Genomic DNA, 23,776 nt, shown 5'->3' with positions numbered 1-23,776 from the left:
GTTTCTGGGCCTATGACATCTAAAATCGAATAAGCTCTAGTTTCCACCTTTAAGAAACTCACTAGAAGGATTGAAAATTATTGCCGTACTGACCACCATGCCTCCCAAGCTTATGGTGACAGAGGTAAAGTTGGAATTCACGCAACATGCCTGCAAAGCAGCCTCGGATCCAAAATAGCAGGGGGGTGCCTCAGCTTGAAACTGCTACTCTTGGAAGCAACCTGGATTTCTTCCTCTCATAGTCCATTGGCCAGACTCAGTCACACGGCCCCAACCTAACCCAAGGCTGGGAAATTTTGGGATGATCTCACAGTTCTTAGTGTGCGCAACCTCATCTTGGGTTTCTGGCACTCAAGGTTGGCAAAACATCCCCCTTTAAGAACTTGGAATCCTGAGGCAAATACAGGAAAGGAAGAAGTCAACAGGAGCTTCCCTCTTCCCACTGCAAGGCCAAGGAGAGTGTGCTTCGACTTTTGTGCCCCCAGCTGCTTGCTGAATTTCTATCCTTACCTGAAACTGCAGGGTTTAACTGCTTCACACTCAAAGCCACTTAGTTTCCTCCCCGCTCCACCTCCCCTCCCCACAGCTTGGCTTAAGTAATCAGGAATTGTTCATTTATTTTTAAAGGTTTGATTTTTACTTTTTATAAGCACGTGTAGGGATGTGTGTCTGCACACTGGTATGTTCGTGTGAGTCCAAGTGCCCGTGGAAGCCAGAGATCGAATATGCTTGGTGCTAGGGTTGCAGGCAGATGTGAGCCACTTGATGTGGATGCTGGGAACCAAACTCTGGAGAAGCAGCACACCCTCTTAACCACGGAGCCATCTCTCCTGCCCCCAGGACTTGCTTATCGACAGAAACTAAAATGGTATGAAAGAGGCATAACTCTAAATAACTCTTGGCAAAGGGTTATCAATGGAGAAGGAATAATTTAAGGCTGTCTGGTAGAGCACACGACCCTTTCTGAAGCTGGGTCTACTGGATGCAATGACTGGGTTTATGTAAATAGTGTACACATATAAATATTATAATACATTTATATATATACATATGTATATGCATGTATATATAATTTATGTATGTGTACAGGAGTACTATGCCTGTCAAGGCCAGAAGAGGGCATCAGCTCCTCTGGAGCTGGAGTTACAGGTGGTTCCCCCTGACATGGGTGCTGGGAACTGAACCAAGTGAACCTGGGTTTTCTGGAAGAGCAGCAAGTGCTCTTAACCCCTAGACCACCCAGCCCAAGTGTAAATGTTACATTTTGAGTACTGTTTCATAAAATTGTATGAAACCGAAGACCCAAAACTTTGATGCCTGTAACATAAGAGATGAAAGTCAGGTGACTTCAAAGTGACTCATTTGTTACTTTATAATGTTCAGAGTCTGAGCCAGAAAAAAAAAACAACAAAAAAGGCAAACAAACAAACAACCAGAACCAGAGAGTGTGCATGAAATATTGGGAATCCAGAATGAAGATGGAATTTCGAGGGCAAAGCATTAGAGGTCTGTTCATATTCCTAATTCTCTGGAAACGGGACCTGCTTTCCAGTTCATTTTGGGGGAGGCTTGGAGAAGTGGTGGGCTAGAAATGGCCCTGGTAGTCTTCCCTCCTCTTTTAAGAACAAAAACCCCAAACCTAATTTTTATGTATATGGACATTATGCCTGCATGCCTGGTGGCCAGAAAAGGGTGTTTGATTCCATGGAATTGTAATTACACACAGTTATGAGCCATCCTGGTCCTCTGGAAGAGCAGTCAGTGCTCTTAACCACAGAGCCTTGTGTTCAGCCCATCCTTCTCTTTGCGCCTGACCTCCAATAACCCCTTCTCAGTGTTCTATTCAAGGTGAGCCTGTAGGTGACAATCTACCTCTTGGTAACCCCTTCTCAGTGTTCTATTCATTTTTAAGGCCAGCCTGTAGGTGACAATGGATCTCTTGATAGGTTTTGTTTGGGCTGCTTCCTGTTTTGTTGAGAAGCCTGTCCGAGGTGTTGACTGTGAGGTCTCACTGACTGTGGGCAGTAGGACAGGATTCTATGCTTGTGTGACAGTTCATAGCTAATGGGACGCAAGCAAAGCAAACTCACAAAGCCCTTTATCAGAGCTGAACCTCGGTGTCTCCAAACATTTCAGTATCCCTGTCCTGTGAGGTCCTGTCTTCTGAGGAGTTTAGACTTGTCTGCCTTGGTTTTATTAGTTGTGTAGATGTGTTCACAGGTGAGTTAGATGGGGCCTGGCTGTGGGGACCCGTACATTTTGAAAGACACTTTTCTCTGGGTGACACTCCGCTTGGAGTGATATGGTCAAGGGGTCTGTAGGTGGCATGGAACCCTCTTCTCCAGGATTTTAGATAGAGACGCTGTTCTCAATGAGAGGAGGGTCCAGGTAGGTATAGGGCAGTGCCAGGCCTCGGTTCCGCTCCGCAATACCCTTAGAGATCTGGATCAGCTGTCTCTGGAAGGCAGCCATACTTCGCCGTGGGGCATCCTCTGTGAAGTGTTCATCTGGATAGTGGCCAAGAGGCCTCTGGGGACCAATCACAGGGTCGAGCCGTTGAGGTCCCCACCTTCTGAGCAGCTGAAACCCACCTGAGCTGCCTATAGCCACAGCTTGTCCCCGACCCAGTCACCTTGCACGCTCTTTGGTTGAGCCTCTCCCTATCCCTTTCCTAAACATTTTCCCCAATGACAGTGATCTGTAAGTTCTTTGACCATTTAATCTGAATATTTAAAGGAACATTAGTGCCATGTTACTGTCGCTGCTGAGAGTGTAGTGACTCTCAGATTTTGTCATCTGGTTTGGACACTTGACCCTTACTGTGAGATGGCCAAGGGTCACCTGTCGTCTTCCCTTCTAGTGAGGTGCAAGTGTGGTGGGGGCTCAATGTTTACCCCGGGAGGGTAAACAACACATACTCCCTATCCAGCCTGACCTGCCCTGCCCCCTACCTCCACACTTACTCCGTCTCCGGGATCCTTGCTTAGCATCCAGAGGGCAATGATGACGTCACATGTGGCATTGACTGGCGGGAGAGTGGCTATGAAACTCTCAGGCCGAGCCTGGCCTTTGGAAGTAGGTGGCGGTAGCTGCATGGTAGGTGGCAGGTTGGGCATCCAAACACAGGAGTCAAACTGAAGGCAGAGAGGACAAAATGAGAACAAGACTCTGGCCCTTCCATGGCCATGCCTTTCGCCCGGACCTTCCCTTACCTGGCCTGCACTGACAGCTGTGTGCTTGGCTGAACAGGTGAATATCACCATCGTGACATACTGGACCAGGGCTTCTTGGGTATCCAACAAGGAGGGCATACCTGTGGGAAAGCTGGGCTGGGGTGGGGGCTGCTGGGGATCTTAGGACCTCACAGAGAGGCCAGAGGGTGGGGCTGGGCCCAAGGGTTGAGGTCCCAGTACCTGAGCTTTCTCGGCTGAGGAAGCCCTCAGAGAAGATCTCCCGCACCCAGGCCTGCAGCTCTTCGTCCTCTCGCACAGACACATCACTGGGATAGTAGATGCTGACTATCTCAGAGACAAAGCTGCAAGGTGCAGCTGGATTCAGTCACTGGCTCCAAACTCGACCCACGCCGAGAAGCTTCCTTGTCCAGTGTCATGCATGCCAGCCCTTCTCACGGTAAACCTCTCCAGGGGATCCCATCTCCCGCCTAGTCTACCTGCCTCCCCTGCCCCTGTGGCTTCCTGGGGATGGTTCCCTCACCTCTTTACCGCCCCCCAGATCTGCATCCCATCATCCCGGTAATAGTAGCCCGGGATGTCCTCCACGTCTCGGGCTCGGATATCTTCAGGGAAGCATAGGACAGAATAGTTCAACTGCTCCATGTTTCTTTTTATCAGCTCGGAGAATCCTCCAATGCCGAGGCCTGTGGACTAAGGGAAAGAACTCCTGCGTATCAGAACCTTGCTTCAAAAGCAGGGGCAAGCAGAGACACTCCCACCCCAGAACTCCAGATTCTTCCAACTGAAGAATTTCCTCCCGCCAAAGGCGTTGCTTACCCTGTCCACCACCTGCCCAGGGGCAATGAGCAGCTTGCGGGCAAGCGTGTTGATGTGTAGTGTGTACCGAATGTGGGGAATCAGCAGCTGCAAGGGGCAGGAGACGGCAAAGTTGGGGAAGCCCAGACCTACCCCCACAAATGCACCCACCCTGTGAGTAGCACAGAAAGACCAAGCAAGGCCAGGAGCTGTCGTTTGTGACGGTACTCCCCGCCCAGATATGGGCGCAAGGTCCCACAGCATCTTGTCCTCTGTCCTCAGACAGGCCTTTTTGTCCCTCTGAACATCAGATCTTTTTGTCCAATGAGGACCTTGGAAACTTCCTGGGATTTCCTATCCCTGGGGCAGGGCTGGGGCCTGGCAATGTGGAGTTGTCCCCCTTCGCCTATGTCTGGGAACCAGGTGCTGGGAGCTGCAGTCCGACTGAAGAGCATAGAGCAGGGCCTGTGGAGCCTTCACAGGATACATTTGTTTCTTTCATCAAGTTAAGACATCTCCGAGAAGGTCAGGGCTTCCTGGTCCGTGGCTGCTTACACTTTCTGATTTCAGCTTAGATATCCTCCTAGGCCCCGGCTGTAGACCCTACTCTGTGTTTTTCAGTCAGAGTGGGAGTCCTGCATCCAAGCCTGGAAGGGTAAGACCACCTGAGGAAAAACCACGAGGAAGAGACACTGCAGGGTACAGGAGAAAGCCCAGGGCTCCACAGACTTGGTTGCAGGCTGGGCTATGGATGGAGCCACCTTGTTTTGTAATAGGATCTCTCCATGTAGTAGTCTTGGCTGTCCTGACATTCTGCTATATCGACCAGGCAGGTCCCAAACTCATAGAGATCCTCCTGCCTCAGCTCTCTAAGTGCTAGGATTAAAGGCATGCGCATCACGCCTGGTGTGGGCCGACTTGTTGAGCCACTGACCTTGAAGAGAGGGTGGCAGTGGGGCAGCTGCCGCAGCGTGGCCAGGGCAAAGACTTCAGGCAGCAGGTGCGCATGCAGCAGATGCGTGAGGGCCTCGTGGACAGAAAACTCGGCGTTGCGCACCCAAGTCTTGGCCAGTAGCCAGTCCCACTTGTCATCGCTGGGCAGGAAGATGGGGTTGTCAGGTCCGGGGGTCTGTTTGAGCTGGTGGGTAGGGCCAGCGGGGAGGAAGGCAGTGTTAGTGTCTGTCAATCACTCAGTGGGACCCTCCCCACCCCCCATTTCCTGCCTTCTTACAGACCTGGATGGCGAGCGGGAGCAGAGGCCCAGACCCTGAGCGCTGGTATAGCAGGGTCATTGGGGCTGCAGAGAACTGAGGCTTTCCGTTGACGACATTGGTTTGGACTCCAGAAAGGATGCCATGATCCACCAAGAACAGGGAGCCCTTCTGCAGGAGAAAGGGGAGCCATGACTGTACCCGGCTTTCTAAAGGAGGGGGCAGGCAGAAAGAAGAGGAGCCACGATTGCCAGGGGAGTGTATTCTGAGGGAGGCTGTTCTTGTCAGGTAACACATAGTTGTCCCCTCTGTCTCTAATAGGGGGATGAGAGCGAAGGAACTCGTGTAGGTTGGCAGAGCTTGCAGTCTATGCCCACCTCCAGTTCAGCCTGCAGACTGGTCCCAGGGCCCAGCACTGGGGCCACCATTTCATCAGTGACTGGAAAGTTCTTTGGGAGGCTGTGACAGCGGCGGATCAGGACCGGGTTGAGGCCATTTAGGAACTGGGAGGCAAAGAAGGCGTCTTCCTGCCAGTGCGCGAACACATACTCTGCAGGAGGGTGGGGGACATGGGGACTAGTCACCACAGCTCACACGGGTTTTCTCCTTCCTTGAATGATGAAATCCCTCTTGTCCATCCTGGGGACCTCTTCCTTCCTTGCAGTGGCCTCCTGATCCCTTGGCTTCGGTTACTGCCTGTTCACTAAAGATCAAATCTTAGTCTCAGCCCGTCATCATGTCACCTCCCCGATCCCATCCCGGGTGACTCACTAGGTTCAAATGCACCCCAAGTGTGGGTTCTTCCTCCAGCTCAGCCTCCACCCACTTCCTGGCATCCCAAGGAATGGCATGGTATATCTATTTGACTGTCCATAGCAGAGCCCAGAAACTCCGTAGGAAGCAACCTTCTTTTCTTCCTGCTAAGTCCTATGAACTCTCCATCCTTGGTGTCTCTTGGTCCTTCTGTCCACTTCACTGCTACGCAGCCACATCCGTGTGTGATGATGAAGCCACCACCCCCTGCTGACCTCAGCTGGAGCCCCATGGCCAATCTCTGTGCTTGTCCTCAGGCTGCCAACCCACCCAGGGGTGCACATCCAGTCACGCTGTTCCCCAGCTCCCGCCAGTCGCTAGCCTCGCGTTGTGCCTAGGAGAGCATCCAGCCCGCCGCAGTCCACAGAAGCATGGGCACAACTTCTTCTCCCTGACTTTCCTTCCCTTGCTCAGTCCACACGGGACTCAGCCACTTCTTCCTCTTATGGGTGTCCTATTCTTCCATCTTCAGGGCCTTCATCTCTCTGTCCTCCGGCCCTGGAGCACTCTCCGCCCTACGCCTCACCCTCAGAGTTAATACCCACCTAACCCCCATGAGAGCTTTCTAGGGCACCCTGAAAGCTAGGGTGGGTTCCTCCTTTACCCATTTCTGAAGCCAATAAGTAAATCTTCCAAGGAACACTAATGATGTGGTTTAAGTCTTATTAGTAACTGCAGCCTGACTTCGCCGTGAGTCCTGTGTCCATAGACACAGTTATCTGGACAGCTGTTGGATTAAGTCAGGTCCCCTCTGCCTACCACTTCTTTTGTCTCTGGGGGAATGTTAAGGTCTAGTAGGAAGGACAAGGAGATTGTCTAAAGTCACGAGGTGAAGTGGTCGTTCATTATGAGCCTCCTGGTAGTGATGGGAATTGGTGTCCCAGAAAGAGGTCCAGATCCTGGCCCAGGGCCTCACCTGCCGCAGGAGTCTTGTGGAAGTTAAACATCCTTCTCATCTCCCTCAGACTCCTCCAGAGTCCTGTGCGGTCCACGAACCCTTTGATTTTCATCTCTGTAAACCTGATGGGACATGTGAAGTGTGAGAAGGCACAGGGCTCCGGGAGACCCTCCCCTGTCTGCCTGATGTGGTCAGTGCCCGCAAGGCTATGCCTTGAGCAGGGCTGAGTGAACTGTATCTATTCTGAGGAAGGGAACTGAATAGAAGAGAGGATATAGAGGTGGGGACAATGAACACTGTGGCATCCTCACGCAGAATGAACTTTAAAGTAGAATCTGGCACTCTTGACCGCGGAGTACTTGATGTTGAGGTCCAAGTCTTTCACAGTCGCGTGGTCGAGGCAGCGAGGCCAGCCTTCAGCGTAAGTCTTCCAGCTGGAGTAGGTGACAGGCAGTTGATCAGCCAAAGGCATTGTGGGGAGCCCTTGGATGGAAACAGAAGAGTCCTGTCCCGGGGTGGGGGGCACAGCTAGCCTCATTCTGCTGACAGGGACCTTCCTAAGACCCTTCCCCCATGTTCACTGGGCTTTAGGTAAGCCACATGTCCCCACAGGAGACTTCTGAGCCAATTAGAGTCCCCTTTAAGGAATTTGAGGTTGGAGTTGAGCCAAATGGATGGAGAGATGTCTTAAGTATCTGGATTATAGGATGTGAATGCTGGGAGCTGGGAATCAGGAAAGCAGGGGAAGGAGGGAGAGAGACAAGGATGGAGGGAGAGCTGAGGAGAGAGGAGGAGAAAGCATCCGGAAATGGGAGGGAATCACCTCAGTTCATGGCCTGATAGGTGGCTATTTTCCCTGTTCATACTTCAGCAAGTACCCCGAGTTCTGCTGACTTGTAATCTGCTTGTAATCTGTTTGAAGTACCCGAAGCCTAACGGAGATGCAGCTTGGGAAGGGATGAGGTCCTGAGCTGGGTTAGCCCCAAGGAGTCAGTTGCTTTGGCAGACATCCCATATAGAGGCTCTCCAGCTCAGCTTCCACAGCTTGGGGAGCTATTGGTTTACTCCGCTCTGGCCTAAGGTCTTTAAGGCATGCAAACCACAACCAGAGACCTTTCGGTGGAATAATAACATTCTGTCCCAACAAGCTGAACAAGCTTTTGGGATTGTTCAGAAAATAGCTTGTGGGAATTGAAGCCAATGTAGGGAGGCCCTTTCTCTACATATAGAAGTTTTCACAGGGCTGGGGACACCCTTCAGCAGCAGAGCGCTTGCCTAGCATGCACAAAGCCCTAGGTTCAATCCCCAATAAAAAAAATAAAAATAGATATTATTAAAAAATTGCTGTTTCCTGTCAATCTAGCAACCTGGGGTCAATCTCTAGGTCCCACATGGCAGGAGAGAGCCAATCTCTGCAAGTCACCTTTTGATCTCCATATAAATATCGTATATTGTGCACACATAGACATACACTTGTAAGAAAAATGTAATTACAATTCGGCAGGGGGGTTTGAGACAGGGTTTCTCTGTGTAGCCTTGGATGTCACGGAACTCACTCTACAGACCAGGCTGGCCTCGAACTCAGTGATCTGCCTGCCTCTGCCTCCCAAGTGCTGGGATTAAAGGCATGTACCACCACTACCAGGCATAATCTTTTAAAAAATAAATAAAAATAAAAAGATTAAAAGGGCTGGGAATATAAATCATGAATGTGTACTTACTTAGAACACAAAGCATGTGGGCTTAATCCACTATCAAAACCAAACAGTTTAATAATGAAAAAGCTTTTAGATTGAGCTTCTGACATCAAAGGACAGTTTGCAGTTAAAATATACTGCCACCAGATGGTGGCCAAACTCTGTCTCAAACAATCCTGTACTTGATTCATCTGGGGTCTCAGTAGGTATGAGGTCGGCTGAGAGCCTGCCTTCTCTAGCTGGCACCCAGGCGAGGTAATGCTGGGGGTTGAAACTTCACTTTATTTATAATATTAAGGATTCAGACAGAGAGACCAGACTCAGGAATAATACCAACCGCACACTTTTACTCAGAGTTTAGAGTTTTTGTGCCGAGTGGCTTTTTGTTTTGTTTTTGTTTTCGGGAAGGGTGGCAGGGTCTCATATACACCAAGCCTTGTGTTCACAATACAGCTAGGGGTGACCTTGAACTTCTGATGCTCCTGCTCCATCTTACAAATGTCACCATATCTGCTTTCTGTGGTGTTGGTGATCAAATTCGAGGTTTCTTGTTTAGGCAAGCGCTCTACCAACTGAGCTGTACCCCCAGCCCTAGTTTTTCTTTTTATAATAAATGCTTTGCTGAAGGACAAACCGAATACAGAATTACACTCCCAGGTTTTATTAGCTGTGTTCTTAACTGATTCTCATTTGTTTTCCTAACAACCCAAATAAAAAGAAAATAAAGATCAAAGAGATTAAATGATTTCCCTAACTCTGCATCATCAAGGATGAAGTAGATTTCAATATCTGCCCTCCTCCGCCTGGGTGTCGCTGTGAGATTTACTGTCATGGCTTTCATGACAAACGTAGACTCACCAGGACACAAATGAGCCCGTGCTTGCTTGGTCTCCAGAGACCTGGGGCAAAAGCAAGCAGCCCAGGACTTGGAAAGTAGCCAAGATTAGGAGCACCAAGCTCTTTTGAGAATGTCCACCCGAGTACAGTTGCGAACTTTCCTTCTTAGGAGCCCCTCATTCCTTTGCAATTCCCACCTTCTCGGAGCACAGCATTTAGGAAGCTCTTCTCCCCTCTAACTCTTAGCACTGAGCAGACAATAGAGAAAGCACCCCCATCTGGGCGGTGTCTCATTTCTAGGGACGTGTTCCGAGTTCCCCAGGAGATGCCTGGAGTTCCGCCTGTGTTTATGAGAGAATGCAAGCACCCAACATACTAGAGAAAGAGAGAAACAAAACAACAGCCTCAAAGGAAGGTGGACAAGGAGTAAGCCACAGGGCACGGCTAATAGAGTGGTAGTTTTCAAGGTTGAGTGGGTGCCAGAGTCACCCGAAAGGCTTGGTAAGAGTTTCCCGGCTCAACCACAAGTTTAGAGTCAGAGGGTCTGCAAGTCGCAGGTACCCACTGTTGCTAACGCTGCTGGGCCTGGGGTGTAGGCTCAATGTTATTAGTCCTTGTTCTGGCGACTTCCCATCCCCTAAGTGAGTCCTCCTGTAAGAATGGCTAGCTCCCTCCTCACCTGTACATCTCCTTCCTGGCCTTCAGCTCCTCTTGACGCTGGTGCTGGAGCGCAGGGTGGTGGTCTTCCTGGGAGACCTTGGCTGTGGGTGGGGACGTGGATTGAAATGATACTCACCTGACCTCTGGCTCCAAACGTTCCCGCTTCTATTATCGCCCACCCACTGGTCCCCTCACCCCGGGTGCGTTTCTCAGCAGCAGGCTGCTGCCACCTGGGTAGTTCCCCTCCCCCTTCCCCCCTCTGCCCCTTCCTGGTGTTCACACCAGTTCGCCTCTCCAGTCCCAACCTTAGCCTCCTCCATACTGCTTTGCCCCTGCAGCAGCCCCAGTCAGTTCTTTGGCCTCCTCACCTGCTCCCTCTCGCAGCACCAGGTCCCCCTCGCCTTCCAGCCACTGATAGCACGGGAAGCGGAGTGCAGCCCCGGGAAGCCACTCTAGCTGGAACCAGCGGCAGAACCAGGCGTCAGGTCGGAGGGACCCAAGCGGGAGAGGCAGCTTCGGGGGTGCCTTGTGTACGCGCAGCATCAGCACAGCGCCGACATCCTGGGGGAGCGTCACCTCGAAGTCCTCTTCCTAGGAAGGGCTGTTTAGTGTGCCGAGGGTGGTCCCTCCGGCCCCCTCCTTCACCATCGCCACTGCCCGCTCCCCCAAACACTCACAGCTCCGGCAGTGAACTCCTTGCCCAGATGGTCCAAAGGCACTAAAGGGCTCTCTCCCTGGGTTCCCACGATGCTGACAGACACCTTGTCCCAGGTGCCAGCCCCAAAGGCCTCTCCGGTGGATACTCTCACCCTGAATTTAGTCATACTCCTAACCAGTCAGACTCTCCACTGCAAGGTGAACGACTACCAGGCTGGGTGACTCTACCTCAGGCATGCCCCGCCCACCATGCCAGGTTAAGGGGAAACGTGTTTGCTGCCGCTGAATTCCTTTTTGGTTTCATTGCCAACCAGCAACAGCACCACCAGAATTAGGGCAGGGAGGAGCTGCGTTGAGAGGCTGAAATCTGGAGTGACAATGAGTGTCACTTGGTACAGGGGAGTGACTCGGGTCCCCAGGGCAAGCTCGAGATGGAAGTGGGTTGTGGAGTACAGCTATTGAATTTATTTATGAGCCGGCTTAGGTTTGAATGTATGTGCGGGACCCACTCCCCCTGTCCCTATAACTCTTCTTCGGCTACATGCATTCCTTCTTTTGAGAGCCATCACTGTGCCAGGACTGTTGGATGCTGCCGACACAGATTCAGGCAAGACTCAAGCATCCTTTGCCTGGATGCTTATTAAAGTCAAGTACAAGGGGGAGAAACACTCAAATGCAGCACGCATTAGAAATTTAGACGATAATGAACGCTGGGGAAACCCATCAGACATTGCTGATAAGAGAGCCTGGCACATTGGGATGGAGAGAAAAGGCCTCAGAGACCCAGAGGAGGTGACAGGTGAACCGAGGGTACGCGTGTGTGGGCAGCACTAATTGGAGTCAGCGGGTTATTGTTAAAAAGTAAGAGAATGTGAAGTTGGGAGGCGGCATGGGGGAATTCAGGGAGAGTTGGAGAGGGGAGATAGGGGTGGATATGAGCAAAATATGTTGTATGCGTATGTGAAAATCTCAACAACAAATTAAAAATATTGTGTCTTTTTAAAACGGGTGTTTTAAAAACCATCTAGGGAGGATGGTTTCCCGCTGGGGAAATTGGCTGTGCCCCGAGGTCACTGGAGAAGAGTAAGGCAGAGGTTTAATGAGTGAGAAGTGTCAAAAAGAAGCTGTAGACAGAGGGGTTTTGTTTTGTTTTGTTTTGTTTTGTTTGTTTGTTTGTTTTTAGGGAACTAACAGATTTGGGGGTTCTGATCTGGAAACAATGTTTAGGTGCCCATTAAGCATCCAGGGATAGTGATCACTGAAGGGTGTGTACCTGGAAGTCACCGGCACAGGGATGTCTGAGCCACGGGCTAACAAAGGATAGAGTTGGAAAAGGGCAGGGATGTGGGCTCTTAGGTGCCCTAAGGTTCAGAAGTTTTTCAAAAAGAGGTGGAAACAACAGAGATTATTCAGTGTGTGTTGCATCAACTTTTTCATTATTCTAACAAGTGAGGTACTTTATGTTGGCTCGTGGTTTTGGGAGATCCTAGTCCCTACTGCTTTGGGGCCATCTTGATAGGTGTACATGCTAGAAGAAAAATGCTCACCTCATGACCAGGGAGTCAAAACAGTCAAGGAAGTGTCTAGAATTTGCTAAGATCCTTCAAGGGTACTCCCTTAACAACCGAAACCCATCTAGGCCCCTCCTTTCAAGGCCCCATCACCCTCCAGGAGCACTCAGATTTGCAACTCTCCAGTGTCTGGGGAATTTAAGACTCAGACTGTTAAAATGAAGAGGTGAGCTCCAAGAAGGGAATGGACAATCAGGTCGCTTGTTGCTAGGAGACTGGGCAAGAGGAAAGTGGAGAAATAATTGTTGAATTTTCCAGAAGACCTCAGAGCTTGTGATATTACCTTATAAGAATGAATGGGTGGATAAATCCTTGTTTGGGGTATAGAGTGTTAGACAGGGTCTCCTATGCCTTAGACTAACCATGAACTCCTGACCTTTCGGCTTCCTCCTCCAAAGTGCTGAGATCACTGGTACGCTTGGCATAAATCAATCTATTTCTGTGAAACCACACCTAGAACGTGACCTGGCCCAGAACAGTGTTGTAGTGTGGTGGGTAGAAGCCAGACTGATATGATTACAGAATAATTAGGAATAACACCACACACACATGCATGTATGCACACACATATGCATGCACACATGTACAAACATATGCACACACACTCATGTTGTGTGACATGAGTTCTGGGGAGATACGAACAAATGTCTACTCACTGCAGATGAGGAACTCACAACAGATCAAAGCAGCAATACCACCATATCTGATTTTATGAACCAAATTGGGGTAACTTAAAGGAGTATGGGTGAGGGGTTACATACAGGATCTCAGATTTAAAGGCAGCTGCAGTACCCAAGCCCACCCCAGTGTGGGTGACAGTTCATGAGAATTGGAACCCTGGGCTCCCGCTGCATGACTCGCAGGCACCTCAACATACTAGAGTCTCCTTCCTCGCAGTCCTTTCTGTTTTTATATCCTTGGGAGGAGCCTGGGGAGTCTTCGAGCTTCGGTTTTCAGAATCTGTGAAGTTTGTTTATATCTGAAGGGACAAAACCAGCTCTATTTTGTGCTAGGCATCCAAACACCCCACCAACCCCTAGAGGTCCGGCTCAAGCGTCATTCCTGATCCTGTTGATGCTGATGCTGGTTCCCTCTGCTCCTGCTAAAGTTAACCCCCACAGACCCTTTAAACTGACTTGAGTCCTCATGGATGGAGAATTATACAAAACTCTGTACCAGACTACCCGTGTGGCCCCATTGAACACCTGGTGGCCTGGCCTATATCTCTGCTTTCGTGACCTGAACCATGTCTATAGAGCAACAGGCCAGAAGGAGGCCAGGAAGTATGGTTTTTACGTATGCTCAGGTCACATCTGAATTAGTGCGGAGGCCTGGAATCCTCTTTCTGCAAAAGTTGGGACTGTGTCACCTATAATGATGGGGAATAGAAATAGTGTGTAAGTAGATCAGACTTAGACACTTTTAAATATGTAAGACCAATCTGGTACAGCCCACCTCTTCCTCAGCCTGACAAGCCCTGCAGGACAGGTGACTTAGACCAGATAAAATTTACTTTCACTGATCAGGGAAGATGGGACACATAGTGGTCATCAGGCCTATGCTGGAGTGTAATATACCATAGATACGGGGGACATGTCCCATCCACCCTTGTAATTTGGCTTAAGATAGAGCCAATAAAACCAGCAATAATAGGTCCTAATAAAGCACTGCACCCAAATCCTACTCCCCCACCCACAAAGAGACCAGTGCCCCAACAACTGACTGTAACCACACTTCCACCTAAAACACCAGCCCCAGATGCTTTAGCTGTTACCAAGCCTTCGGCACCAGATCAGCTTCCCTTCCGGGAGCTTCTGACTAAGACTTACATGGTTCTAAACTCCTCAGGACCGACCCTAACCAACTCTTGTTGGCTCTGTTATGATGCAGCTCCCCCTTATCATGAGGGAATTGCTGTCCAGGGTCTTATGCAAGAAGTGGCTAAGTCTGATGAATGTCGCTGGCAGTCACCACTCTCTCTAACCCTGGAACAAGTGACAGGACAGGGGCTTTGCATAGGTAAAGTTCCCACTGCCAAGGCTTTTCTTTGCAATTCGCCTTATCCCTCACAACCACTGCAGAGTACTTAATGCCCCACAAGGACACCTGGTGGGCATGCTCCTCGGGGTTAACTCCTTGCGCACATACTACAGTCCTAAAGAACTCCAACAGATACTGTGTCCTCATCAGACTGGTACCCGGCTCCTTTACCATGACTACCAAGGTTTCCTGGATAGAATGGAACAGGATGCTGGTCTGACTAGAATAAAAAGGAAGCCCGTACGCACCTTCACACTCAGTATCCTCCTAGGGATGAACGTCTAAAACCCATAGCTGATCAGGACTGTTGGTGCCTACAGAGCACCTTCCAGCATTACGACAGCCTGTCAGTACAGTAGGAGCTCCCAGCCAAGTCCCGACTATATTTCTCTGTGTCCAGCAACCAAAGCATGCAATGCCTTTGTTAACACCCTAAAACAAGAAACCTCAGAGAGCTGAGAGCCCCCTGATTTAGTGTACCGATAAGCACACCTGCCGGACAGGAAAGCCAACACAGTAAGAACGTTTGCTGGCATCATTCAGGAAACTGTGGAGAACATCCACACATAAACCTTCCTCCCAGAGCCCCCTCTTCTGCCCTAGGAAGTCCAAGCCCCTGCGCCTGAACACAGTCTTCATCCCAGGGGAGACTGGAGTCCTTCAGTTGCTCTGATCAGAGGACCATCTGTCCCTGTCGAGGCTGCTCTCTGTTCTTTCCTGAACTAGCATCTTCAGCAATGGGGTCTTGTTTTCATCTTCTGGCATGTAGTCAGCAACAGTGCCCAAATCATTTTTACTTTATTTAATATTTTGTGGGACCTCAGGGTTCTTACTGGCCAACAACTCATAGGGAGGTAGCCCACTCCAGGTATTGAGATAAACCTTAGCACTTTGAGGGGTGTTTGTACCATCTCTCCAGGATACCTTTTGAAAAAGTTTAAGTTTTTAAAACTGCTTGTCTTTTTCTAAGACATCCAGAGAATAGCATTAAAACACTCAGTTTGCTGGGTAGAGGTGGCACCTGCCTTTAATCCCAACAGAGACAGGAGGATCTCTCTCTTGAGGCCAGCCTGGTCTACAAAGTGAGTTCCAGAACAGGCTCCAAAACTATAGAGAAACCCTGTCTCGAAAAAACTGAAAACACTCATTTAATGAAACATTTCCGCAGATGTCGGTAGGTTCAAAACTGTTCCTTCCAAGCCAAGTGTCAGTGATCTCAGATGTCACAACCGAGGGGATGCTAAAGGTGAGCAGTGAGCAATGCTGGGTAGACTGGCGTGGATGCGGGGCATCACCTCAGCTAGCTCTCCATACTCTACAGCTGTTTCTCCCTGAACCAGCAAGCTTCCTCATCTTCGTATATTTCCATGGGGCTACTCCGCATCTCTCCACTCCTGACAGATTTACTAGGGATGGTTTGAACAGCTGACCAAACCTACGGTCAAGGGGGAACAGGGCCAGTTTGTGCCTCCCATTTGAGTTGATCCTCTGGGCTTACAAACTGAAGGCTGCTGTCCCTGTCATTGCTTCAGGAACAAGCTCAGTGGATGGCAAACTCGGTAGCTGCGGCCACTCCCATGCCTCTTTCTCAACTACACCTCTCTGCTGTGATAGCCCCAGGCTAGGTGAACAATCTCCACCACCAGCCTATTTCCTGCAGGAGGAAAATGAACACAGCTTACTCAGGGGTCATGGCTGCCCACTCCCTGGGGGCACGGTTGCCCAACCCTGGGAATGTGGCTGCCTATGCCCTGGACAAGCTTAGACTTTTCATGTTTATGGCCTTCTCTGCTCTGTTCCTCACAGGCTTCGAAGCCTTCTGGACACTCACTAGCATAGCATTTGGATTTCGGTCAGCTTTTTTTCCTTAATTTCATGTTGACACGTCTTGTCATAAGTTGCCTCTGGGTGACCCTGGACTGACCCCTTTCTCTCTTGTTTTTCTTTCATCTCCTCTAAATTGTATCACCATCACTATACAGACCCGACTTACATATTTGTATAAGTCTCTTGGATCCACCAATGGCTCTCCTACCTTATAGAGATCATGTGACACCAAAAGGCTCAACAAGCCGTCAAAGCTCCATAGAGGTCTCGAGGACCTTACAGAATGGACGTTTTTCTTCAAACAATTTGTTTGTAAAATTTTATTTGTGTGTAAATGTTTGTCTGTGTGACTGTGTGCACAGGAGTGAGGGAGTCCCGGGAGGCTGGAAGAGAGCCCTGGACACCCTAGAGCTGGAGAGGTGTTGTGACCTGTCTGACATGGGTGCTGGGAACCAAACTGGAGGCAGCTGCAAAGGCACCCAGTATTCTTGTTAGGTCAATTCAGGCGGTCGTTACACCCAGAAAGGAGCTTGAGATGTACTACAGGATTTCTGGAGGGTAGGTAAGAACCAATGTTCCCCGGGGAGGGGGGGGGGGGACTTGTAAAACAGGTTTCCATCCCCTAAAAGAATTCCCTTCCCCTACTTCTAGCAGAAGGAACATTTGGCTCTCATTGACTTTGACATATACCTGTGGGGTCTGTCAACATATCAAAGTCTGTGCTAGCCTCCCGACCCCCTCAGTCTTTCCTCTTGGGTACCCGTGGATTTTCAAAGCCCCCATAAGAGCTCCCCTCCTCTCTCCTCGGAACCCCTACCCCCAGCTGCCCTGCTGTGCTCAGTCTCCTGCTACCCCTACTGTTCTCTCCCTTGTCCCCAGGTCTGGCCATGCCTAGTCTGCTTCTTTCTCTCTGCTCTGGACTCGCCAGATGCCTCTGTGTGGTTTCTCTTTTTCACAATACCCGCCCCCCAGTGGAGTGGCTGTTTAGACAGCTTTTTTTACTGCACCCTTCCCACACAGTTCTGGACCGCTGAGCCATCTCACAGCCCTTGCCTTTTCTAACTCTCCAGGAACAGTCTATCAGGCCTGGCAACCTGGAAACCAGACATTGCTTCCTGCATGCCCACTTCCCTCAGTGATACCCGTCCTTCCTCCGCTGTCCTCTAGTCCCTGATATTAAGGACCCAGCTAGCGATGACCAGGTGTCCTAATGACCCAGTCCATCAGAGACCGATTTCCCTCAGACTGCCTCAAGTTATGCAGCCTGTGTCTCAAGTAAGGACAGGTAATTTCTGTTTCCACAACACTCAGACTGAGTCCATGTCCTCCCATGCCCTACAGCTGCACAGGACAGGCTGAGAGAGCTTCCTTCATTTCTTGTTTAAAAGTCCTTTCCAACAAAGCGATTCAAAGATAGGACATTCCATCTTGTACCTGGGCATCCTGTACCAGGGCACCTTGTACCTGGGCATCCTGTACCAGGGCATCTTGTACCTGGGCATCCTGTACCAGGGCATCTTGTACCTGGGCATCCTGTACCAGGGCATTATTAAGGTCCCATCTGCTGAGCCATGGATTTTCCTTCCCTCTGTGTTACAGGTCAGGCATGAGAGGGTTATCTTTTAGCGCTTTTATCTCACTTCCTTTTTCCTCCATATCCAACTTCTCACTTGGGTTCCAAACTCTCAGCTTCTAGCAGGAGCTTCCCAGCAAAGACCTAACTTGGACTCTTTTCCTTTCAGTCCCCCAGCACCTCCACCTCATCCACTTCTCGATCCAATTTCTCCTCCAAATCAAAGGCTAATGTGGAAGATGCTAGGCACGTCTCCCTTCCCGCTGAAATTTCCCCTTTACACAAAGCCCCTCTGGGCAGACATCTATCCTCATCCCTTACAGCTCTTCTCCCAGGACTTTAACCATTCTTAGGTCATCTCTGCACTAATCCTGTTCATCAAGCAGGCATTCTAGTCCACACTGAATGAGAAGGAGAGCATGACCACGCCTAGGTATGGTTGAGGAGAAGGTTTTATTGTGATATGAGGAATAGTTCAGCCCAATGCATCTGGAAGGGTCGAGACTGAACTATGGGGTGTTGCGGGGAGCAAAAGGGGAGGAAGAGGGGAGATAGGACAAGCAGACCAAGAGAGGAACAGAGGACCAAGAGGCCAAGAGAGTGTGTGGTCAAATAACAGGATTATATAGGAATTAGAAACTGGGAAAAGGAAACCCAGTCCCTGGGCTGGAGAGGTTTGGGGTAGGGGACGGGGCAAAGTGAGAAGCACTGGGAGGAGCCACAGGAAATGAGTGAGACTTGTTCTGGGTTTCTTTGGGATCTGACACACACCACATAGAACACTACCATCCAGGGATCCCCCCCGCCACATTACAAACTGCTTTAAATATCTTCATTTTAGTTGTATTTCTAATGCAAGGCCCATGCAACACCACCATAGCAAAAGGGCACACTGCACACATGACATGGGGAAGACAGCTGAACCAGTGCCCTCTGTGGATGCTCCAGCCTCAGACTGTTCAGCCTTAGTGGCATACCTTGCTCCTCAAACCTGGACTGTGCAATCATTTTTCTCACTCATCTTTGGTTCTGTTGTGTCCCCATTTAGATGCCAGCTGTGCTGTGTGAGTCATTTCTTGCAGAGATGTGACACACATATCTATTCACCCTAGATAGGGAACTGATTACAGACTGAAGTAATGATATCAGCAAGTGAAATAATTACACACACACACACACACACACACACACACACACACACAAACACACACACACATATATATGGAGAGGAGCTACTTATAGGAACACGGTGATTCAAAATCTTCCTAAAAGCCCACCCTAGAATGGATAATGATTCATAAGAGCTGGAACTCTGTGTACAACTTACAGGTTAGAGAGCCTCCTCTCCTCAGCTGTCCTCATTGCTAGTATAACTCTGGAGAGGGAGTGGCTTTGTACTTCTGATAAGTTTCAGGAACTTCCTGAGACTTGTGAAGTTGTTTACTCCCGAGTTTTTTTCTAGCCTCCCTTACTTAGACTTTCCTGAGGATTTGTTTCTTTTGGTTTGGTTTTATGAGACAGGGTCTCTCTACAAAGCCCTTACTATTCTGGAGAAAACTCACTATGAAGACCGGGGTGTCCTCAAAATCGCAGAGATTTGCCTTTGCCTTGCTGGAGCTGGGGGATAAAGGTGTATGCCTAAACCACACGTGGAAAAATTTTCTGAGTTTTAATGAGCTTCCTTCTAGGAAGCTCCAAGTTTTAACTTGGAGGAAGTTGCTACACACACACACACACACACACACACACACACACACACACACACACACCTTTGTCTCTACCCTCCTGTAACACTAAAGCATCAGGTTTAAAACATAAACCAGGGACTGGAGAGGTGGCTCAGCAGTTAAGAGCACTTGCTGTTCTTTCAAAGAACCACAGTTGGTTCTCAGCCCCACACTGGGCAGTATACACTCACCACTTGTAACTTTACTTGCTGCTCAGCTGGACTCCTTCTCTACCACCAACCTCTCATGCTCCTCTCTCCTCTCTACTGTGCTAGAGCCCTTGCCTTGCTTGCTCTTCTTGTCTATAAACACACCTCTCAAGAGCAAAAGGAAGAACGAGAAGGTAAGTGCTGTGTGCATGGAAACACCCATGTCCACCTATATGCTTGTCATCAGTTCAGAAATAACTTTGCTCAGGATTTTGAAAACAGTGGTCTGCTTCAAAAGGTTGCTTCAAACGAGTCTCGGGTCATCTGAGTTCCTCGTTCTTATCAGATGACCTGGCATCCTTTTTGGAGCTATGAGGATTGTGTCTTTACCCAAAGCTTCCGTGTGACCTGCTATGGCTGTGTTTATTCAGGGCAGTGCTCTCAGTGGGTTCCTTCTTATGGAAACTTGTTTAGAAGATGTTTAGAAGATGTCTTCCATGATTTCATTCATCATTTCCCTCCCATCTTTATCCTTTCGTGTAGTGCCCCCTCTGTAAGCACCGAAGACAGATGTTTTGTGTAATGTCCCTCTGTGAGCACCAAAGACAGATGTTTTGTATAATGTCCCTCTGTGACCACCAATGACAGGCATTTCTTCTGAACTGACTCTCCGTTTTCCACTTATTTTCTCTCCCACTTCCATCATGTTGGATCTTGCTACTCTCTAGTATGTTGTCTTAATCACCTCTTCTAATTCTCTATCAACTTTAATTTCTTCTATCATATTTTCAATTTCAGGAGTTACATTTTGTTCTGTGTATATTCTGAAATGATATCCTGTTCATGTTTCAGTTTGTCATTTTTTTTATAAGATGTTTAACATTTTTTGTTTATTTCAGGGATTTGTGGTATATGCTAGTTTTGGTTACCTAATTAAACTCCCTCAAAATAGTTTAAAACAGAGAAGAACTGAATAATTTTCTCATGGGTTTGCAATGTGGGTAGGGCTCTGTGAAGTGTCAGCTGGCCTTCCCACCCAGGGACAGGCTGCCACAGGTGTATCTGAGGTGACTTCCCTCCTGTGTGTAGAACAGCTCTGGGGGCTGGTAGGGCCTTTCTCTTCTGGCAAACTTGTTTCCAAAGCATTTTATTTGCCAAAGTCAGTTGCAGCCCAGCCTAACATCAAAACAGGAGAGAACTGGACTTGCCTTCTTGATGAGAAGAAAGGAAAGGACCCTTTTGCTGTATTTACTGGGTCTTAGGGACGGCCGGAAGTCCATGCTTACGAGAAGTCTTCTAGTTTGGTCCTGTTACGTTTCTTGATCTGCAGTTCCCGACTAGCTCTACCAATGACCTCATCCTGTCACCTTTCATTGTTTTCTATGTACAGCTCCATACCTGTCACCCTCTTCTGGCTCCCAGGTACTAGGCATGCATGTGTGCACAGATACATATGCAGGTAAACGCCTGTACATGTTAATTTTAAAAAAAGATAGAAACATTTAAAAAAGCTATACCCAGGTCTTTTCCCTGTCTAGAAGCCCCAGCTATTTGTTTGATTGTTTGTATTTGTTTTTGTTTTGTTTTGTTTTGTTTTTTGAGACAGATTTGTGCTCAGTCATGGTTCAGATGCTTCAACTCCCCCCGCCCCCATCATGCGGCTCTGTTCTTCCCAGCCTACAGCAATGCACCACAGCAGGAGTGCATGCGGGGTTTCCTGTTTATCTGATGATGGCCAGAGAGACGGTAAGGGGCTGGGTCTCAGGATACCCTCAAAGGCTTTTCCCCAGCGGCTCAATTTCTCTCTATGTGTTCTTAGCTCATCAGAGTTCTGCTACCTCTAAAGGCATGAAGCTGGGGACCAAGTCTTCAAGACGTGGACCTTGGAGGAACATTTCAGACCTAAAACATAGCATCCGCTTATTTTAATGTAAGCTTGACACGGAGTGGTCCTAAAGCATCTTTATGCTATTTGGAATAAGAGAGGGGCATTGGTGCAGGAAGGAGAAGAGACAGGTTCAAAAGCAGACACCTGAGAAAAACGTCAGGGACAAGACTCAGCCCACATAGGCACCAGTGAGAAGTAGGACCCAATCCAAGCAACAGAAAGCTTTGTCCTCAGCTGATTTCTGCAGCACAGCTGGCCACTGGAACTCAAGCTTCGGAGGGAAGGCATTTGATGGACAGTTCATAGAATGTGCACTTCTCTCTCTGCCCCCCTCAAGCATTGGAGGGACGGCACATGATGGACGGTTCATCAGATGGGCAGTTCTCTCACACAACCAAACTTGGCTGAGGTCAGGAAGATGGACACTAGCTGCTGAATCTCGCTTGTCTAAGCTGAGCCAGGCTTTCCCATTCTCTGCCTCTCCAACCTTGTGGTTGAAGCCAAGCTGCCCCAGAAAGGCCCACAGAACTGGTGTTTTTCTGTCTTTTCTCTCTGCCTCCTCCAGGGTTGACTTCTCCCTCAGGCTTCATGGCTCTATGTAGGTTGCCTGACAGTCCCTGAACTAACAGTGTGGCCAGGAGGCTGAGCCACACTGAGGCCCCAGAAGGGCATCTCTGCACTCGGGGAGTCACCCCCACTCAGTTGTCTGACTGCAAAGGGGAATGGGTGGTTCGATGTAAAATCTGAAAGGTGGCTATTATCGCCCGATTAAGATCTGGACTGCTTGTTCCCTGACAGCCAATATTTAGGAGATCAGAGCTGGTAAAGCAGATTTATGCAAGGGGAAAAGGTCGCCAGAGTTTTAGGCTGTTTAAATCTCTCTCTCTCTCTCTCTCTCTCTCTCTCTCTCTTTAATATTGGTTTTTCAAGACAAGGTTTCTTTGTACAGCCCTGACTGTCCTTGAACTAGCTCTGTAGACCAGGCTGGCCTCGAACTCAGAGTCCTCTCCAAGGACTGATAGTCTGGGCAAAGAGATGATGGGGTGCTCCTACCTAGTGATGACCTCCACCAGTCTGATGGGGGTAAAGCCATCTCTGAGAGGGGTCTGGGTATAATGGGTGCTGGGATCCAAACAACAAAATCTCCAAGAGGACATGGCCCTTGCTCTTCAGGGTCCTTTGAACTAATGGGAAAAACCCAGGTCCCCAAACTGAATGTTTGTGGCAGGCAAGCACACAAGACAGTTTAGTGCCCTGGGACTCCCATTGGGTTTGGGGCAGGAAGATGGACACTAGCTGCTGAATCTCGCTTGTCTAAGCTGAGCCAGGCTGTCCCATTCCCTGCTTCTTCAACCTTGTGATTAAAACAAGGCTGCCCCGTTTTTATAATAAGGCACTTGGCAGTGTGGTCTCTCCATGGCCAGGTACATGCTCTCCTCCCAGCAACCCATAGGCTCACATGTTTGAACACAGTCTCCAGTTGGTGGAACTATCTGAGAAGGATTAGCAGGTGCATCATGGAGGCTGGGCTTTGAGGTTTCAAAAGACTAGGACAATTCCCAGGGTTCTCTCTGACTTCTACTTATAGATCAAGATGTGAGCTCTCATCTGTTCCTGCTGCCCTGCGTCTCTCCACCATCATGGACTAACCTATGAAACCTGAAATCCAGCTAATGCTTTAGGTGTAAGTCACCTTGGTCTGATGGGCATGGTGGTGCACACCTTTAATTCCGATACTCAGAAGGCAGAGGTAGACGGATCTCTAGGTTCCAGGACAGTTTGGTCTACAGAATGAGTCACAGGACGGCTAGGGCTACACAGAGAAACCTGGTCCACAAAAACAAACAAAAAAGTTAGCTTGGTTGTGGCATTTTGACATAGCAATAGAAAAGTAAGTAAGATAGAAGTTGGTACCTGAAATGGGTTATTGCTGGGACAGGTCTGACAGTGACTTTTTTTTGAGGGGAGGAATATGGAAGATCTTGGGACTTTGGACTAGAAAAGTGGTTGGACACTGTAAGGGAATTTAATGGACTATCTAAGCAGAGTTTTGGAAGACAGTGGTGCTAAGAGCTTTGCAGATTGTGGAGACTCAGGTCAAGAGACTTCAGAGGGGAACAATATTAGCAATTGGGCTATAATGTGGGATTCCCCTCTGTACCCTGTGAATACCATTGGTTAATAAAAGACTGCTTTTTTACCTATAGCAGAGTAGAGCAGAGATAGACGAAGAAAACTA

General features: G+C 49.1%; 1 protein-coding gene across 1 annotated transcript; it reads right to left on the bottom strand.

The window, feature by feature from the left end:
- Positions 1–1,347: 1,347 nt before the first annotated feature.
- Positions 1,348–11,010, bottom strand: Alox15b (arachidonate 15-lipoxygenase type B). The gene is made up of 14 exons (XM_087910479.1): positions 10,783–11,010; positions 10,474–10,696; positions 10,125–10,206; positions 7,223–7,345; positions 6,930–7,033; positions 5,578–5,750; positions 5,225–5,371; positions 4,924–5,127; positions 4,011–4,097; positions 3,715–3,884; positions 3,414–3,535; positions 3,213–3,313; positions 2,964–3,134; positions 1,348–2,529 (listed from the first exon to the last, which is right to left on the bottom strand). The coding sequence occupies exons 1-14, from the start codon at positions 10,927–10,929 to the stop codon at positions 2,350–2,352; spliced, it is 2,034 nt and encodes a 677-aa protein (XP_087766605.1). The 5' UTR covers positions 10,930–11,010; the 3' UTR covers positions 1,348–2,349.
- Between the last annotated feature and the right edge of the window lie 12,766 nt (positions 11,011–23,776).

The sequence above is a fragment of the Myodes glareolus genome, chromosome 9, assembly GCF_982192425.1.
Source record: "Myodes glareolus chromosome 9, mMyoGla1.1, whole genome shotgun sequence".
NCBI lineage: Eukaryota > Metazoa > Chordata > Mammalia > Rodentia > Cricetidae > Myodes > Myodes glareolus.
Note: the sequence above shows the minus strand (reverse complement) of the source record. Positions and strands in the feature narration are given on the sequence as shown.

Bases quoted from the DNA above. Each gene is read 5' to 3' on its own strand.
- Alox15b (XM_087910479.1), bottom strand. From the start codon at position 10,929: ATGACTAAATTCAGGGTGAGAGTATCCACCGGAGAGGCCTTTGGGGCT. The intron at 5,128-5,224 runs GTCTGTAAGAAG...CCTACCCACCAG, and splicing joins TGCTCCCGCTCGCCATCCAG to CTCAAACAGACCCCCGGACC. The intron at 2,530-2,963 runs GTAAGTGTGGAG...ATTGGTCCCCAG, and splicing joins GCAAGGATCCCGGAGACGGA to AGGCCTCTTGGCCACTATCC.